Genomic DNA, 21,106 nt, shown 5'->3' on the forward strand with positions numbered 1-21,106 from the left:
CTTCCACAAAGCCAGAGCACCTACAGGACCTTCCTGAAAGGACCAATGGACTTAGCTGCAGTATCTGACCATGTGACCCTCGATCTCCACTGAGAGATCTTACTCTGGGCATGCTCAGAATGAGAAAAGCAGGACTTAGTCCTAGAAGCGTCTGCTCGCCGCTGCCCAGCACTGGCTTCAATGACAGAAGCAGGAAAAGCAGCAGTAACTCTTTGTACAGCGTGGGACTAAGCAAGACGCTGGGAATGACTTCTCCGCTGAGCAGGCTCCACTGCGGCAGGAGAAGAATGGGAGACCGCAGCGGAGATGGCCCGAGATTCCCCCTGTGCAGGGGTGGGAACTCGACCCCTAACAGGCAGGGGTTCAGTACACAAAGCACACTGTTTATGTTTAGTCTTTCCAGTCTTTTTTACCTATGAAATAATAGACATAAACTAGGCTACCATGAGCTTCGGTGAAGCTTTTAAATGAGCTCACCCGGATATAAAACCATATAAATACCGGCTGTAGGGTTGTTTGATTAGCCTGAGGTGCAGACCGGATTGATTTTCTATCTTTTCCTGATTTCTCAGCGGAATCACTCACTTTAGAGTGTCCACTACCTTTCCTTCTAGTGTCACCAACTGGTAATATTAACTCCTCCAGTGGGCACTCAGTATTATCCTCTTGGAATTACATGTTTGCGCACACTCCACCATCTCCAAATGATTTATATAGTGGAAGAACTTCATTCACCCCGCACAAAACACACCCCTTTCCTTTTTTCTTTTTTTGAATTACTTGATTTCAGCCGCGGCTGACAGAGACGCTCTGGGTCCCGCCGATCACTACAATGGCATCCAAGGAAGGAACTCCATCCCCCAACACCGCGCTCCCGGAAGTATAACTATCTACTTCCAGGATGCTGCCTCTACCGCGCATGCTCTTGCCACCACGCTGCTTCCCGGCGCTATGCGGCAGCGACTCTTACCGGACCTTTCAGGAGGTAAGTGCTGCTCCACGCTGAAAACGCCACCACATTCACTGCAGTTCCTGCAGGGAATCTCGTGACCGCACAGCAGACCGTCCAAACAGTGTCCCAGCAGGGAGACTGTTGACAACGTATGGGGTATCCATCCTTATGCAACCAGAGGAGGGGGGAGCCAGCAGGAACATTCCCCCGACCCTCTCACCCATACTGGAGCCCCTGCTGCTCAGCAGAGCTGTACAGGCGGTAATCCAGGCGGGTATTCCTTCACAATATCTTCAGAGAATCTTCTCTCTAGGTTCCCAGCTAGGAACAGGAAACTAACTGAGGAGCGGAGGGGTGCCCACTCCTTTTATCTCTCTGTAGGTTTCCTGTTCCTAGGGGCGGATCCCCTCTCTCAAGTGGGTGGTGTCATGGCGAATAGAAAAAGTAGGAATTAGTCCTACCAGTAATAGTGTTTCCAGGAGTCCATCATGACAGCACCACCAGGAGGTTGTCCTTCTTATCCTTGATAGGGACAGGAACACAGAAGAGGTTCAATAGCCCCTACCCACCTCCAACCCTCAGTGATTTTTTCAAGTACCACACCAGGATGGATGCAACTCTATTTTATTGAAATTCCTCTCTACACATGTTTACATCACATATCAGACAGGAACTCAAGGGAGGGATTATAAGGGGTGCTGTGATGATGGACTCCTGGAAACACTATTACCGGTAGGACTAATTCCTACTTTCCAGGACGTCCCTCCTGACAGCAGGAGAAATACAAAATAACTCCTATTTTTTAGGGCGGGATTACAGCTTGGAGGACCTTCCTCCCAAATGTAGCTTGTTGGTTTACTGTTATATCTAATTTATAATGCCTACAGAAGGTATTTGATCTCGACCACGTTGCAGCTTTGCATATTTGGTCCATAGAAGCCCCAGCACTTTCTGCCCATGAGGCTGAGATTGCTCTCAGCGACTGTGCCTTAAGGCTTTCTGGAGGGGTTCTTCCTGCCGAGATGTAGGCTGCCGTGATGGTAGACTTAATCCATCTAGCTAGAGTAGCTTTGGATTCTTTCTTCCCTTTATTTCTTCCGGCCATCTGGAAGAAGAAGTTGGAGTCCATTCTCCAATCATTTGTGATCTCTAGGTAGTGTAGAATTGTCCTTTTGACATCTAAAGCGTGAAGAGAACGCTCTTTGTCATTACTGTAGTTTTGGCAAAATGTGGGCAGAATAATTTCTTGACTTCTATGGAAGTCAGAGACTACTTTAGGGAGAAACCCGGGGCCTAATTTAAGGATGATACAATCATTCTGGACCTTTATGTATGGATCTTTAATGGATAAAGATTGGATCTCACCGATACGTCTCGCTGAAGTTATTGCCAACAGGAAGAGAGCTTTAAGGGTATGTGCACACGATGCAGATTTAGTGCAGTTCTGCAGCGTTTTTTTCTGCAGCAGAAACGCTGCAGAACTGCACTGTGAGTTACAATTCAATGAAAATCAATAGGAAAAAAAAAAGCTGTGCACATGGTGCAGAAAAATCCGTGCAGAAACGCTGCAGATTTCAAAGAAGTGCATGTCACTTCTTTTGTGCAGTTCTGCAGCGTTTCTGCACCCATAGGCTCCCATTTTGTGGGTCAAATCCGCATAAAAACTGCAGATGTAAAAACCATCTGCAGATTTTATGCGGATTTGGGTGTCAAAACCGCAGCAGACGGAAGTGACGTCAGTGATGTGGAGGAAGTGTGTGGGCGGAGTGTAGTGAAAATGGATGGGGATCGATGTGAAGCGCATGGTGGAAATGGTATGTAGTGTCTGTGTGTGTGTGTCGGTCTGTGTGTGTGTGTCGGTCTGTGTGTCTGTCTCTCTCTCTGTCAGTAGTGACTCATTGTCATTCGTCGGGTGGGACTACTTCTCCCATCGAAATGTGACGATGGGAGAGTTGTCCCATCGTCAGGCGACTGACTACAATGGGTTAAAAACACAAACACACATAAAACATACATTACATACAACATATAACATGTGCCCCCACCCCACCGATCCCCCCCAAGCCACCGATCTGTCCGGTACACTGCTCCGGCTCCCCTCCGTCCTGTGCTCCGCTCCCCCCGTGCTCTTGTCCGCTCACCCCCGTGCTCCAATCACCCCCCCGTGCTCTGATCCAACCCCCCTGCACTCCGATCCACCCCCCCGTGCCCGATCCACCCCCCCGCGCTCCGATCCACCCCCTCATGCTCCGATCCCCCCCGTGCTCCCCCCCCCACCCCATCATACTTATCGTTCCTCCCGGGGTCCGTCCGTCTTCTCCCTGGGCGCCGCCATCTTCCAAAATGGCGGGCGCATGCGCAGTGCGCCCGTCGAATCTGCCGGCCGGCAGATTCGTTCCAAAGTGCATTTTGATCACTGAGATAGGTTATATCTCAGTGATCAAAATAAAAAAAATAGTAAATGACCCCCCCCCCCCTTTGTCACCCCCATAGGTAGGGACAATAAAAAAATAAAGAATTTTTTTTTCCACTAAGGTTAGAATAGGGTTAGGGTTAGGGCTAGGGTTAGGGCTAGGGTTAGGGCTAGGGTTAGGGCTAGGGTTAGGGTTAAGGTTAGGGCTAGGGTTAGGGCTAGGGTTAGGGTTAGGGCTAGGGTTAGGGTTGGGAAATGACATCATGACATGGACAAAAAATTTTTTTTAACTTTATTAATTTAGCTTTAAAAAACGCTTACAAAACTGCATGAAAAAAACGCATAAAAAACGCACAAAAAACTGCACCAAAACTGCACTGAAAAAAACGCATAAAAAAAAGCATAAAAAACGCACAAAAAACGCACCTGCGGATTCTGCCAGGAGATGCAGATTTAGTGCAGATTTGGTGCAGAATTTTTCTTGGGGACAGGGATCTTTATTTTAAACACGAAAAAAAAAAAAAGGATTTTTCATATCTTCTCTGCAGCGAACGCTGCTGGAGAGAAGATATGAATGGCGGCTTCAGCACCAGATGCAGGGGACAGCGCTTATCTCTAGCGCTGTCTCCTGCACGCTCCGTGTGGTACCCAGTCGGCACACGGGTGGCACACGTGTGCCGCACGGATGGCCTACGTGAGCTCACGGACACACGGACATGGATAACTCCAGTACCGATTTTTCCGGTACCGGAATTATCTGGACGTGTGGGACAGGCCGTAGTCACCGGGAATGGTTTTCAATTCACAGGTGTGCCCTGTCAGGTTTAATAAGTGGGATTTCTTGCCTTATAAATGGGGTTGGGAGCATCAGTTGTGTTGTGCAGAAGTCAGGTGGATACACAGCTGATATTCTAACAGTCTATTCAGTAGGACTTTGTATTATGGTAAGAAAATACTCAAGCTACTTACCAGGTAGCGGTGTTTTTCAGGAGCCCATGACAGCACTAACGAGAGAGTGGATCTGCCCTTCAGGGACATTAAACCTACAGAGATAAAAGGGTGGCACCTCTCTCCCGCATCAGTTAGATTACAGAGCATGAGAGGACCTCCTTGGTTAGTAGCACATAAATAATTTACACATTTCACCCTGTGACTAAACTTTAGAAAATTTATATACATAAGTGGTGATAAGCCATATCAGTAGAAGGGGAGGGAATATAGGAGTGCTGTCATGGGCTCCTGAAAAAGACCGCTACCTGGTAAGTAGCTTGAGTATTTATTCAGTCGCCATGACAGCACTAACGAGAGAATTACAGGGAAAAGAGTATTAGGGAAGGACTACTGCTTCGAGCACCCTTTTACCAAACGTGAGATCGTTGGAGCCACCCAGATCTAATCTATAATTTTTAAAGAAAGTAGATGGAGATGACCATGTGGCCGCCTTACATATATCCTCAATCGACACCTCCGATCTCTCTGCCCAGGAAGTCGCCATGGCTCGAGTGGAATGAGCTCTTATGCCTTCCGGGATTTCTAGGCACCTGCTGAATAAGCCAAAGAAATCGCATCCCTAATCCATCTACCTAAGGTGTTTTTGGACACTCTAAACCCTTTCCTGACTCCGTGAAAGGATATGAATAAAGAACTATCTTTTTTCCAGGGTTCTGTTAGAGTTATATATCTAAGCAGACATCTTTTGACATCTAATGAATGGAGTTTGAGTTCTTTTTGATTTTTAGGATTAGGACAAAAAGTGGGGAGATTTATGTCCTGAAGTCTGTGGAACTTTGATGCTACCTTCGGAAGATAAAGGGGATCAGTTCTTAATACTACCCTATCTTCTCTAAACTGAATGTATGGAGGCTGTCTAGAGAGAGCCTGTAAGTCACTAACTCTCCTTGCAGATGTGAGAGTGACCAAAAGAGCTGTTTTTAAGGACAGGACTTTTATAGAAGCAGATTCTATAGGCTCAAAGGGGGCTTCAGTCAAAGCTGTAAGTACCAGGTTCAAGTCCTACGGGGCTAGTCTTTTCTTAACAGTGGGTCTTGATCTAGCCGCTGCTTTGATAAATCTAGCAATCCAATAATTGTTAGCTAAATTACAATTGTACAAAGCCCCCAAAGCTGACACATGAACTCTAAGGGTGCTTGTAGCTAGACCCATCTCTAGACCTCTCTGCAGGAACTCCAGAATCTTAGTAATACTGATTTTTTGACCCATGTCTGATCCTGAAACAGCCATGAATTTTTTCCAGACTCTAACATAAATATTTGTCGTGGAAACCTTCCTGCTTTTTACTAAAGTATTAATAAGACCTTGTGATAAACCCCTTTCCTTTAGTAATGATCCTTCAAATCCCACGCCATCAGATGTAAATTGGATACTCGTGGATGGAGAAGTGGACCCTGTGAGAGGAGGTCTGGTAGTTCTGGGAGAATCCAAGGCTGAGAAATGGACATTTTCCTCAGCCATGGAAACCACGGCCTTCTGGGCCAGAACGGCACTATCAGGATTACTCGAGCTCTGTCCTCCTGAAACTTCCTCAGAACAATCGGGATCAAGTTCAACGGGGGAAAGGCATAGGCCATATTGAAGTGCCATGGAATCAGGAGGGCATCCACCACGTACAGACTGTCTCTGGGGTTTAGGGAGCAAAACCGGTGACACTTTTTGTTCTCTCTGCTGACGAAGAGGTCTATATCTGGGCACCCCCAGAGAAGTATGATCTGGTCGAAGATGGTCTGATTGAGAACCCAATCTCCTTGTCCGAGTTTTCTGCACTTAGGTAATCGGCCATGATTTTGTGTTTTCCCTTTATATGAAGCGATGTGAGTGACAATAGATGAGTTTCGGCTATCTGTAAGATATGACCCGCCACTTCCATTAAAGATCTGGATCGGGTTCCCCCCTGATGGTTAATGTAAGCTACAGTTACCTGATTGTCTGAGAATAGCCTGACATGATGGCCCTGTAAGGACATAAGGAAATGACTCAGAGCTCGTTCTACTGCCAATAACTCTCTAAGGTTAGAGGACAAGCTTTGTACAGAATGTGACCAAACTCCCTGGACCCACATATCCCCCATATGTGCTCCCCATCCTCTGGGGCTAGCATCTGTGGTCACCACTCGAGATATATGGTTTATCCAGGGAACACCTGTACGCAGGTTTGGTGTGTGTAACCACCAACGTAAGGACTGAATAGAGACATCTGACAAGGAAAAGGTACTGTCCAGGTGGCCTTCTAACAGACGAGTATTGCACAATACATCGCACTGTAGGACTCTGGTGTGGTACTGGGCCCAAAGAACCGCAGGAATACACGACGTGAGTGAGCCTAACAGTGACATCGCTCCTCTTAATGTTACCGATGGATTATTAACAACCTTGAGTATTTGCCGCTGAATTTTTTCTACCTTTGTATCTGGTAGACAGCATTCCTGCAACCTTGAGTCCAATATGAGATCCAGGAATTCTTGAACCTCTAGAGGTTGTACCTGAGATCATCCAACCCAGCCTTTGTAAGGCTGCAATTACTTTATCTAGTTGGGCCAAGCAGTGTGATTTTGAGTTCCCAATTATCAATAGGTCATCCAGATAAGGAACTACTAGAATATCCTGTTCATGAAGATGTGTCATGACCTCCACCATTATCTTTGTGAACACACGAGGAGCAACTGCAACACCAAAGGGGAGTGCCCTGTATTGGAAGTGTTTAACCGTCCCACCTAGTAAGGCTACGTTCACATTAGCGTTCTGCTAATGTGCATCGCTGTTGCGTCGGCGACGCAGCGGCGACAAAGCGGCGACGCGCCCCTATGTTTAACATAGGGGACGCGTGCGTTTTTTTGGTTGCGTTTTTCGACACGTGCGTCGTTTCCGACGCTAGCGTCGGACGCAAGAAAATGCAACAAGTTGCATTTTTCGTGCGTCCGATTTTCGTCAAAACGACGCACGCGTCGCAAAACGCAGCGTTTTTGCGCGCGTTTTGCGCGCGTTTTTTGTGCGTCGTGCGTTGCGTCGCCGACGCACCGGCGCGCAACGCTAATGTGAACGTAGCCTAAGATTGCTACCCTTAAATATCGCTGGTGGTCTGCGTGTATAGGGACATGATAATAGGTGTCTTTAAGATCTAAGACGACCATAAAACACTTGCCAAACAGTAACTTTATTGCTGTTTTGACAGACTCCATTTTAAATGATTGGACCCATAAGAATTTATTCAGGCCCTTAAGGTTGATGATGGTGCGAAACGAATTGTCTGGCTTTTTAATCAAGAAGAGGGGGGAATAAAGCCCCTTACCCCTTTGTGCTTCAGGAACTTCTACCAATACGCCCTTTTGCTGGAGTTCCTGGACCTCAGACTCTAATGCCAGTTGTTCTGCAGGTGAAGAACGAACAGGTGTTACCAGAAATTTGTCATTAGGAATGTTCTGAAAATCAAACTTCAGTCCAGATTTAATAATCTTCAGGACCCATGGGCTATTGGAAATATTAAGCCAAGCCGGATAGAAGGCCAAAAGCCTGCCTCCCACCCGGTCTGGCAGTCATTGTGGCTTTCTGTTGTCCCGAAAGGAGTTAAACATGTAGCCTCTACCTTTCTTCCTATTTGCGTCATATCTGGGCTTCTCTCTATTCGACCTTGTGTGGTCAAACCACCTTCTGTTAGTGCCCCGTCTGTAGGTGGGTCTTCCTAGGTAGGGGAATCGTTTTTTACTGTCCCCTGCTTTTTCTAATAACTCATCCAAAACTGGACCGAATAGGTGCGCCCCTTCACATGGAATGCTGCACAACTTTGATCAGGCCTGCATGTCCCCCTGCCAACATTTCAGCCAGATGGCTCTACGGGCTGAATTAGAAAGTGCCGTCGATCTGGCTGCCAACTTCACCAAATCTGCCGATGCATCAGCCAGATAAGCTGCAGCCCCCTGAATCATAGGAAGGGAGGATAATAACTAATTTCTCGGGGTCTTATTTTTAATCTGATCCTCCAGGCTGTCCAGCCACACCATCATAGAGCGTGTTGTACAGGTGGCTGCAATTGATGGTCTGAGAGCCCCTGCTGATGTTTCCCAGGCTCCGTTAAGAAACACATCGGCTTTCCTGTCTAGCGGGTCCTTTAAAGTTCCCAAATCCTCAAACGGTAGTGAGGATTTCTTGGAAGCCTTAGCCACGGCTGCATCCAGTTTTGGGGCTTTATCCCATGTCGCAGATGCTGTCTCCTCAAACGGATACTTCCTCTTAAATGATGGAGGTAGAGAACCTTTCCTTTCAGGCTTTCTCCACTCTCGTGTAATGAGGGAACTTACTTTGTCTACTACAGGAAAGCATCTGCGGGATTTACGGTCTAGACCTTTAAACATGACCTCCTGCATAGATTTTTCTGACGGGGTTTCCTCAATTCCTATAGTGTTATTCACTGCTTTGACGAGGCGGTCTATCCGGTCAAAGGAAAAACATGAATGACCGTTCTCAGTCTCTGAGGAAGATGATGATGTATGAGAAACCTCCGACTTCAGCTCCCCTGAATCACTGTCCTCAGATGAATTTGGGGATCTAGGTTCTATTTCTCTAGACCCTCTAATTCGAGATAGGGATTTTTCTGAACCCCTGATCTCTTGCCTGACGATCTGCCTTAGGCTGGTAGCGAAATCTGGCGTCTCCTCTGCTATTAACCGCTGAATAATTTCTTTATGTAGTCATCTGGAAGAGGAATTCCACATTCCGCACATTCTTTGTGTTTAGATTTAGAGGACCGCTTTTTTCCCTGATGAATATGGAGAGAGGGAATATAAGGGGAGACACCCATCACTAAGTGAACTTTCTCGACGATCACTTACCCCTATAGTAACCGAGTGGTACCGTAGATTGCGAGGGGACCCTCTCAGCCGTTGTAACGACCTTACGGCTTGAGGATTTTCCGGCTTTAGAACTTTGATTAGTTCTATCACCTCCAGGACGACTACTGCCACTAGATCGCCGCTGGGTGCTCACTGTTTGGGGCTTCTCCAAGGATTGACATTGCTGCTCTGACTGCAACGGTTCCTGCTCCTGAGAGTCCATTATAACATGGATAGGAAGCCTGTGGTAGCTCAAACCGAATCTTTAAGTAGCTGGTCCCTTTAGGTACCTCCCCCGGATGGGGGTCAGCAGGCCAATCCTGGTGATTTGCCTAGTACGCAGTACATGGGAGGCCCCTCCCCCACAAGACCCCACCGCCGTCGGCACCAACTCCGCCCACCGAACCAAGCGCCGCTCCCTTATCCCAACTATCCGGCCCCCTGCGATAGAAACCGCTCATTGCCTGGTTTCCGGCGTTATTCTAAAGGGCGCCGCCATATTTTCCGGCGCGACTTCACTGCGCACGCGCTGCGCGTCATCCGGCATCGCCTGCTGACGCTCCAGGCCCCGCCCCTTCTCACGTGTCACTTCCGATGCGCCCCGCTGCTCCCTGAACGCCGAACACGCCGCTTGCCACAGATATTCAGCCCCCGGCCAGAGGGAAACGCCAACGCGTAGTCCCGGAAGATAGGGCCTCCCATATAGTACTCACCCGTACCTGCGGCGATAGGACACCGAGAAAACAGCGCTCCCCCTGAAGACTGCTTCTGCTCTGCTGCTGCCTACACCCACAGCCCTCTTTGGTGCGGCACCTCCAGAACTTCAACCAGCACCGAGGAAGGGGAACTCCCACCTCCTGGTTCGGTGTGTCGGATCTGGGTCCAAATCTTCTTTCTTCACTTTCTTCCAAAGGTATGTCTGCAGGGTCCCCTGTCAGGGACAGGAAACCAACTGATGCGGGAGAGAGGTGCCGCCTTTTTATCTCTGTAGGTTTCCTGTCCCTAAAGGGCGGATCCCCTCTCTCGTTAGTGCTGTCATGGCGACTGAATAAAAGGCAGCTAAATAAAGAAAAAACGAGTGGCCATCATTACTTTAAGAAATGAAGGTCAGTCAGTCCGAAAAATTGGGCAAACTTTGAAAGTGTTCCCAAGTGCAGTGGCAAAAACCATCAAGCGCTACAAAGAAACTGGCTCACATTGAGGACCGCCCCAGGAAAGGAAGACCAAGAGTCACCTCTGCTTCGGAGGATAAGTTTATCCGAGTCACCAGCCTCAGAAATCGCAGGTTAACAGCAGCTCAGATTAGAGACCAGGTCAATGTCACACAGAGTTCTAGCAGCAGACACATCTCTACAACAACTGTTAGGCCGGCGTCACACTTGCGAGTTTTACGGATGTAAGAGCGCAGAAACTACGTCCGTAAAACTCGCAAAAAATACGGCACAATTATTCTCTATGCCCCTGCTCCTATCTGCCGTATTAAACTGATCCGTATTATATGGCTTTCTACGGCCGTAGAAAATCGCAGCATGCTGCGTTTGTCACCGTATTGCGCAAATAAAACGTCAATGAAAGTCTATAGAAGCCCCAAAAATACGGATTACACACGGACCAGCAGTGTGACTTGCGAGGAATACGCAGCGCTGTTAGAGAGAAAAGCCGGTAATTCAATTACCGGCTTTTGCTTTCTCCTTCCTAAACCCGACATGATATGAGACCTGGTTTACATACAGTAAACCATCTCATATCACCATTTTTTTTGCATATTCCACACTACTAATGTTAGTAGTGTGTATATGCAAAATTTGGCCGTTCTAGCTAGTAAAATAAGGGGTTAAATGGCGGAAAAAATTGGCGTGGGCTCCCGCACAATTTTCTCCGCCAGAGTGGTAAAGCCAGTGACTGAGGGCAGATATTAATAGCCTGGAGAGGGTCCATGGTTATTGCCCCCCCCCCCCCCCCCCCCCCGGCTAAAAACACCTGCCCCCAGCCACCCCAGAAAAGGCACATCTGGAAGATGCGCCTATTCTGGCACTTGGCCACTCTCTTCCCATTCCCGTGTAGCGGTGGGATATGGGGTAATGAAGGGTTAATGCCACCTTGCTATTGTAAGGTGACATTAAGCCGAATTAATAATGGAGAGGCGTCAATTATGACACCTATCCATTATTAATCCAATACTAGTAAAGGGTTAAAAAAAACACACACACACATTATTAAAAATTAATTTATTGAAAAAAATCACAAAGGCTGTTGTATTAATTTATTCTACTCTCAATCCACTCACTGAAGACCCTCGATCTGTAAATTAAAAAAAATAAATAAACCAACAATATTATTATTATTATTTATTGTTATAGCGCCATTTATTCCATGGCGCTTTACATGTGAGGAGGGGTATACATAATGAAAACAAGTACAATAATCTTAAACAATACAAGTCATAACTGGTACAGGAGGAATGAGGACCCTGCCCGCGAGGGCTCACAATCTATACATACCTTCCGAGGATCTGGCACGTCCAACGATGTAGATCCATCTGAAGGGGTTAAAATATTTTGCAGACACGAGCTCCGCTAATGCAGGCTGCTCATTTCTGCAAAACCCCGGAGAATGAAGCTAAATATAGGTCAATGATCTATATTTAGCATCATTTGCGGTGAGGCGCCCTCTGGTGGCTGTTCCTAGATCGTGGGAACTTTCCTAGAAAGCTCCCTTGCTCGAGATCATAAGAGGGCGCCCTCTGCTGGTTGTCCTCATATGAACTCGAGCAAGGGAGCTTCCTAGGAAAGTTCCCACGATCTAGGAACAGCCAGCAGAGAGCGCCTCACCGCAAATGAAGCTAAATATAGATCATTGACCTATATTTAGCTTCATTCTCCGGGGTTTTGCAGAAATGAGCAGCCTGCATTAGCGGAGCTCGTGTCTGCAAAATATTTTAACCCCTTCAGATGGATCTACATCGTTGGACGTGCCAGATCCTCGGAAGGTATGTATATTGTTGGTTTATTTATTTTTTTTAATTTACAGATCGAGGGTCTTCAGTGAGTGGATTGAGAGTAGAATAAATTAATACAACAGCCTTTGTGATTTTTTCAATAAATACATTTTTAATAATGTGTGTGTGTTTTTTTTTAACCCTTTACTAGTATTGGATTAATAATGGATAGGTGTCATAATTGACGCCTCTCCATTATTAATCTGGCTTAATGTCACCTTACAATAGCAAGGTGGCATTAACCCTTCATTACCCCATATCCCACCGCTACACGGGAATGGGAAGAGAGTGGCCAAGTGCCAGAATAGGCGCATCTTCCAGATGTGCCTTTTCTGGGGTGGCTGGGGGCAGGTGTTTTTAGCTAGGGGGGGGCCAATAACCATGGACCCTCTCCAGGCTATTAATATCTGCCCTCAGTCACTGGCTTTACTACTCTGGCTGAGAAAATTGTGCGGGAGCCCACGCCAATTTTTTTCCGCCATTTAACCCTTTAATTTAATAGCTAGAACAGCCAAATTTTGCATAGACAAACTACTGACATTAGTAGTGTGGAATATGCAAAAAAAAGGGGGATATGAGATGGTTTACTGTATGTAAACCAGGTCTCATATGTCGGGTTTAGGAATGAGAAAGCAAAAGCCGGCAATTGAATTACCGGCTTTCTGCTATCTCGCGCTGTATGAAGTAATAATATATATACATATATGTGTCTCCCTGACTAATATATATATATATATATATATATATATATATACATACATACATACACACACACACTAGATTGTGGCCCGATTCTAACGCATCGGGTATTCTAGAATATGCATGTCCCCGTAGTATATGGACAATAATGATTCCAGAATTCGCGGCAGACTGTGCCCGTTGCTGATTGGTCGAGGCAACCTTTATGACATCATCCTCGCCATGGCAACCATTATGACATCTACGTCGATACTGTGCCCGTCGCTGAATCAGAAATGTGAGATGTCTACGTCCTTTATGACATCATCGTCACTGTGCCCGTTGCTGATTGGTCGAGGCCTGGCGGCCTCGACCAATCAGAGACGCGGGATTTCCAGGACAGACAGAAAGACAGACAGACAGACGGAAAAACCCTTAGACAATTATATATATATATATAGACTAGACTGTGGCCCGATTCTAACGCATCGGGTATTCTAGAATATGCATGTCCCTGTAATATATGGACAATGATGATTCCAGAATTCGCGGCAGACTGTGTCCGTCGCTGATTGATCGAGGCAACCTTTATGACATCATCGTCGCCATGGCAACCATTATGACATCATCGTCGCTGTGCCCGTTGCTGATTGGTCGAGGCCTGGCGGCCTCGACCAATCAGAGACGCGGGATTTCCAGGACAGACAGACAGAAAGACAGACGGAAAAACCCTTAGACAATTTATATATATATATATATATATATATATATATATATATATATATATATATATATATAAATAAAAGAGAGAGAGAGAAACAGTATATATGTTTTTTTTTTTAACACATGGATCCCTTGTATAGCCGTATGTCGGTTTTGCAAGCCTGCGATAAAAACACGCATTACGGCTGCCATACGGATTACATACGGAGGATGCCATGCGCAAAAAACGGTGACACACCCTGCCTATGGAGGAGCTACGGACCACTATTTTCGGGACTTTTCAGCGTATTACGGCCGTAATATACGGACCGTATTTTCATACGCTGTGTGTGACGCCGGCCTTAAGAGGAGACTTTGTGCAACAGGCCTTCATGGTAACATAGCTGCTAGGAAACCACTGCTAAGGACAGGCAACAAGCAGAAGAGACTTGTTTGGGCTAAAGAACACAAGGAATGGACATTAGACCAGTGGAAATCTGTGCTTTGGTCTGAGGAGTCCAAATTTGAGATCTTTGGTTCCAACCACCGTGCCTTTGTGCGATGCAGAAAAGGTGAACGGATGGACTCTACATGCCTGGTTCCAACCGTGAAGCATGGAGGAGGAGGTGTGATGGTGTGGGGGTGCTTTGCTGGAGACACTGTTGGGGATGCTTTGCTGGAGACACTGTTGGGGATTTATTCAAAATTGAAGAAAATAAGTAAACCAAGCGCACTACCATAATATGAATATTAGAGTACGGGGTGCAAGCGAGTGGTAAAACTAAACGACAAACAAGAGATCAGCACCACTCCAATTATGCACACCACATACATGAATATAAGTAACAATAAAACATATACAGAAAAAAAGAGGTCTTTATTGGCACACCACACAATTTAAAACATACTTAAACAGCAAAGAACATCTTGTCCATATCCAGTGTTTGTACATATTAACACCTATACATATGAAGTATCTACTATATCATTGTCTAAGGGTCACTTCAGTCTGTCACGGATATTCATTGGTCGCGGCCTCTGTCTGTCATGGAAATCGAAGTCGCAAAACAGCCACAACCAATCAGCGACGGGCACAGACTGGAAGAAAATGGCCACTCCTTACTCCCCGCAGTCAGCTCCCACATACTCCCCTCCAGTCACCGCTCACACAGGGTTAATGCCAGCGGTAACGGACCGCGTTATGCTGCGGGTAACGCACTCCGTAACCGCTGCTATTAACCTTGCGTGTCCCCAACTTTTTACTATTGATGCTGCCTATGCGGCATCAATAGTAAAAAAAATGTAATGTTAAAAATAATTAAAAAAACAAAAAAAAAAAACCCTGCTACTCTCATCCTCCGTAGTCCGCCGCGCCAACCGCCATCTTCTGTTCCCGGCGATGCATTGCGAAATTACCCAGAAGACTTAGCGGTCTCTCGAGACCGCTAGGTCATCTTGGTAATTTCGCAATGCATCCTGGGAACAGAAGATGGCGGCAGCCACGCGCGTATCGCTGGAGCTTCGGTGGATCCCAGGGGGTGAGTATATAACTATTTTTAATTTTTTTAACAGGGATATGGTGCACACACTGCTGTATACTACATGGGCTGTGTTAGATACCGCGTGGCTGCTATATACTACATAGGCAGTATTATATACTGCGCGGGCTGTGCTATATATTACGTGGCCACTTATATACTGCGTGGGCAGTGTTATATACTACGTGGCTGCTATATACTGCGTAGGCAGTGCTATATATTATGTGGCCAGTGTTATATACTGCGTGGGCTGTGTTAACGCATCGGGTATTCTACAATATGTATGTATATAGCAGCCACATAGTATATAGCACAGGCCACGTAGTATTTGTCTGCTATATAGTACATGGCTCCTATATACTACGTGGCCTGTGCTATATACTATGTGGCTGCTATATACATAAATACATATTCTAGAATACCCGATGCGTTAGAATCGAGCCACCATCTAGTAATATATAATGCCTCAAAACCCACCTCTATACCTACTGGCTCATGAGGCTAGCAACAGCATGCTCAATAGCCTACCTAAATGGCAACATAACTCTTATATAGATCCCCAAAAAACAAAAAATGGCAAGAGGTGAATCATATAGCAAATAAGAGCATTAAGAGTCCCAGGAGACCATAAGGCTGAATTACCTAAAGTGCAAAATGCACAAACCAGGAGGACCCCAGGCAAAGAAGCGAAATGGACCAGGGCTAATGCAGCCCTGGTCCAATTCGCTTCTTTGCCTGGGGTCCTCCTGGTTTGTGCATTTTGCACTTTAGGTAATTCAGCCTTTACCCCTTGCCATTTTTATGCTTTTTTGGGATCTATATAAGAGTTATGTTGCCATTAAGGTAGACTGAGCATGCTGTTGCTAGCCCCATGAGCCAGTAGGTATAGAGGTGGGTTTTCAGGCATTATATACTGTATTATACTTCATATGTATAGGTGTTAAAATGTACAAACACTGGATATGGACAAGGTGTTCTTTGCCGTTTTTAAATATGTTTTAAATTGTGTGGTGTGCCAATAAAGACCTCTTTTTTCTATATATGGTTTATTGTTACTTATATATTCATGTATGTGGTGTGCATAATTGGAGTGGTGCTGTTCTCTTGTTTGTTTGTCTAAATTGAAGGCATACTGAACCAGCATGGTTACCACAGCATCTTGCAGCGGCATGCTATTCCATCCGGTTTGCGTTTAGTTGGACCATCATTTATTTTTCAAACAGGACAATGACCCCAAATACACCTCCAGGCTGTGTAAGGGCTATTTGACCAAGAAGGAGAGTGATGGGGTGCTACGCCAGATGACCTGGCCTCCACAATCACCAGACCTGAACCCAATCGAGATGGTTTGGGGTGAGCTGGACCGCAAAGTGAAGGCAAAAAGGCCAACAAGTGCTAAGCATCTCTGGGAACTCCTTCATGGATTTATGTATTTTTACAGCAATTAAGGAATTTGCTCTTCAGACCTTCTGGGGTCATCACAACACAGAACCAGACCCATTCAGAGGACCATAAAACATTAAGACTTACTTATCTATGAACTGTTCCAATATCTATGTTTATCCCTCGCACATGATAATTCTGCTTCAAGTCACTTGTCTTATCTATTGCCTTCTTTCTCTGTGCTGTGTTGTGTATAAATATGTGATTCTTCAGATTTTGCATTAGTCTTTGCCTGATGAAGAGACCTGAGTAGTCTCGAAAGCTTGCAATTTGTTACCTTTTAATGGCTAACTGAAAAAAATGGTATCAACCACTGAGGACACTCACATTTAAATATTTTTATATTTCTTGGGTGTGTCACATTCTTCGGTTTTGTTGTATATTGGACTCCCATAATATATATTGCTCTTCTGTTGGGTTATAAAAACTTGCAATACATCATAGGTGGCTGGTTTCCTATGAAAGGAGGGCAGTGCTTGAAAGATCTGCGCAGGTAGCTGAATTTAGACAGTTTCAGTGCTCAACCAAATGTTACTAAGGCAAAGATGCTTCTGCTTGCACCAGAGTGCGCTGTTCAGGAAGTGGTGCAACCATGATGCTGGTTGGACTGTCAATCATCAGGTGGCTAGAGAGAAGAGTGCTACGGACACACTGTTAAGGAATCCCATTTAAAGAGAAACTGTCACTAGGACCATCAATATTTAAGGAGTTCTCAGAGAATGAGAAAATGATGTCCCTGACATTATACATACTGCAGTCCTTCCTACTGAAGTCAGCACAGGCTGGAAACTGAAAACAGCTCCCAAGACCTGCATCTCAAACAGTCTTTGACTGGCCCACAGAGGAATCCTCCGGTGGGCCCCATGTAAGAGAGGGCCACCACTCTTATATGAGCAGTTCTTGGCAGAATATACTTGAATCACTATGTACAGAGTATAGGAGACATCTTATTCATTTAACAATCTACCAGCCCATTGTTATATAAATTTGTGATAGAGGATAGTTTCACATTTGCATGTAACTGAATTGGTCCTGTTGATAATGGTTGGGTTTGGCCAACATAAGTCTAATATATGTGGGAGGGGGCTTAAGAGTTCGGGTCTTGGCAAGTGACTAGCGTGAACGTGCAATTGTACCCACAACACAGGCCATGAAAGGCCAAAAGAGGTCCTAAAATTTAAAAAATCATGGTAATTTCTGACCGCACAGAACTAAAGCACAAAGACGCACAAGCTAATATCTGAAAACCTATATCTTTATTTTATACAAAACTCACAATCCCAGGATGAAAGTCAATGTCCTAAAGAACTGAACGCGATGAATAAACAAAGCTTCTGCATGCCGATTTCCAGCAGCCATTCCTCTAGAGTCTAGATGGTCTGTATGCCACAAAAACATGCATCCATTCCCAATGGTCTCACAAAACAGGTCTTGGCTGCTGAGTTAGCAATAGGCCAAATCGCTTCTTAATGGAGACGCGGTGCCGGGAGTACTTGTCATCTGGAGAGAAGCGAGCAGGATGAGCCGAAGAGGTCGGCTGTCCACTAGGAGATACATTCTGCAACACAAAGGAAAAATATACATTAAATTTAGTTAAACTGTACAGTAGTGCAACCATAAAGGTCTCTATGAGGTGGAGAATTGCGAAAAGTAATGTTACTTCCTATTTAGATAGTAGACTAGAATTCAGAATAGTATGTGCACTGCATATAATGTTGTAAAACGTTGATGCTTTAACCCCTTAATGACCACCAATACGTCTTTTTACTGACCTGAGAAATAAGGGATATAAGGGAACAGCATCCCCACACAGGTGACAATCCAGCAGCTGTCTGCTGTACACTACAGCTGACAACTTGCTGCATTAGCCACGATCAGTGTTGGCACCGTCCATATCTGTTTCAACCCTTAGAGGTTGCTGTCAATAGTGACTACATCATAAATGGTTAAAGTGTGGGGCTTCCTCTTTAACCCCATCAGTACCCAGAGATCATGGCCAAACAACCGCCTTAAGTTAGCGACATTTAGGTGGTAAAAATACACTTTTTCATTCCCATCATGTCACTTTGTATTAATTCCTGAAGGGTAAATATAAACTACCTGACAGCAGTTTTCAATATGTCAGGGGGTGCAGTTTTTAAAATCATATCACTTTTGGAGGTTTTCCAATATATAGGACCCCTAAAGTCAGTTCAAACATGGATAGGTCCCTAAAAAGATACATTTCGTAAGTTTCCATGAAAAAAAATGAAAGATTGCTGCTACATTTTTAACCCTTTAGTAACAGAGCCAATTTGGTACTTAATGACCAAGCCAATTTTTACAATTCTGAACACTATCAAATTATGAGGTTTTAACTCTGGAACGCTTGAACGGATCCCGGTGATTGAGTGTTTTTTCGTGACATATTGTACTTCATGTTAGTGGTAAAATTTCTTCAATATAACTTGCGTTTATTCATGACAAAAATTTTGCAATTTTCAAACTCAATTTTTGTGCCCTTAAATCAGAGTCATGTCACACAAGATAGTTAATAAATAACATTTCCCACATGTCTACTTTACATCAGCACAATTTTGGAAACATTTTTTGTTAGGGCGTTATAAGAGATCAAATTTGACCAGCGATTTCTCATTTTTTCAACAAAATTTACAACATTTTTTTTTTTTTTTTTAGGGACCACATCACATTTGAAGTGAGTTTGGGGGTCAATATAACAGAAAATACCCAAAAGTGACACCATTCTAAAAACTGCAAGGTGCACAAAACCACATTCAAGAAGTTTATTAACCCTTCAGGTGCTTCACGACAATTAAAGCAACATGGAAGGAAAAAATGAACTTTTTACTTTTTCCACAAAAAAATTACTTTGGAACCAATTTTTTTCACAAGGTTATCAGGAGAAAATGGACCACAAAATTTGTTGTGCAATTTCTCCTGAGTTTGCCTGAGACCCCCTGATGTACCTAAACAGTGGAACCTCCCAATTCTAACTCCAACCCCATACCCTAACCATAAAGCTAAGCCACTAACCCCAGCCCCATCCTTAATGGAATTTTTTTTTTTTATTTCCATTTTTACTTAACTAAGGGGGTTATAAAGGGGGGTTTGACTTACTATTTTTTTTTTTTTTTTTTGATCACTGTGATAGACCCCTATCACAGTGTTCAAAATGAGCTAATAGGAAAAACTTCCTATTGTTGCTGGGTGCCAGTTGGCAGATCTCGGCGGGTGCACTGAGCATGCGCCCGCAATTTTTTCCCGGAAGAAGACACCAGAGGTATCAAGGAGGGGATCGAGGGACCCCATTTCTCTCTCCTCTGATATGCGATCACATCAGAGGAGAAATTAAATGGGAAATCAAACTTTTTTTTGTGGTCGCCGTTATAACAGTAATAACGGCGATTGCAACACTGACCCGAATAATTTTTCTGGGGTCTCTGCTACCCCCAGTAGCGAAGACCCCGGAGAAATTCCGACGCTGGGGGGCGCTATCCACTTATTTCTCAGTGCCGTTAAAAAGAGGCGCTGAGGCATAAGATCCCTTAACTGCCACCGTTAAAAGGCGTATCGGCAGTCGCTGAGGGGTTAAACCTCCTAAAATGCTAACAAAATAAAACATGTTACAAATGGTGCTGATGTAAAGCAGACATGAGGGAAATGTTATTTATTAATGTTTTGGTATGACTATCTGGATTGAAGGGAAAATCAAAGTTTGAAAATTTCTCATTTCTTTACATTTGTCAAATTTCCGATTTTTTTTTTTCAACAAACAAAAAGCATATCAAACTAAATTTACCATTATCATAAAGCATAATGTGCCACGAAAAAAAAAACCAAATCTCAAAGTCACTGGGATTTGAAGAAGCGTTCCCGAGATATTACCACATAAAGTGACACTGGTCAGATTTTAAAAATGTGGCCCGGTCACTAAAGGTTACGGGGAAAAAGAAACTATCTGTAGACCAACCATTAGCACGTGTGTTCTGAAGATGAATGTGCTGTAGTGCGCCTACCAGTTTGCGGCATAATTAATTTTAACTACTCCTCAATTAGGCGAGAGAATAGCAGATAATGTGCCACATTGTGTCCTGCAATTCTTACTGCGCATGCGCGGCCGGAACTCCGCCCCCTCCTCCCTGGGACTTTACAATGGGCAGAGTACACGTTGAGACACGTACCGACGGAAATGTTAAAGAAGCCTCACTGCAGTGCACACACCAAGGTGCTGTACACAGCATTACACTATACTGCACGAGTTAAAGGGGTGTCCGATCTAAATATACAAGTCTGCAGTCACTAACTGCTGACTTCTGAACCCCTCAGCGCAGGCACTGTGGGGAGTCACTGGTTTCTGAGTCAGGATGGGCGAGTGACTGCAGACTTATCTTAGTCTAGACAACGCTTTGCAAAAAAGAAAAAAAAAAAAAAAGAGCATGAACCGCACATTCCAAAATCATATGTTGATCTAAAGCCGCTAGGCAAAAATTTATATAACTGAATATGAGGTTTTCAGTTTAACATTCTGATCAGACGGTATGAA

At 44.8% G+C, this 21,106-nt stretch overlaps 1 protein-coding gene across 1 annotated transcript in view; it reads right to left on the reverse strand.

Moving 5' to 3' along the window:
• Positions 1-17,797: 17,797 nt before the first annotated feature.
• Positions 17,798-21,106, reverse strand: part of NOP10 (NOP10 ribonucleoprotein) — a 35,705-nt gene continuing 32,396 nt past the window's right edge. The window contains exon 3 of the mRNA XM_069760775.1: positions 17,798-18,121. Within this exon, the coding sequence (XP_069616876.1) occupies positions 17,981-18,121 (141 nt within the window). The 3' untranslated portion in view covers positions 17,798-17,980. The remainder of the gene's footprint in view (positions 18,122-21,106) is intronic.

Source organism: Ranitomeya imitator, chromosome 1 (genome assembly GCF_032444005.1).
Source record: "Ranitomeya imitator isolate aRanImi1 chromosome 1, aRanImi1.pri, whole genome shotgun sequence".
NCBI lineage: Eukaryota > Metazoa > Chordata > Amphibia > Anura > Dendrobatidae > Ranitomeya > Ranitomeya imitator.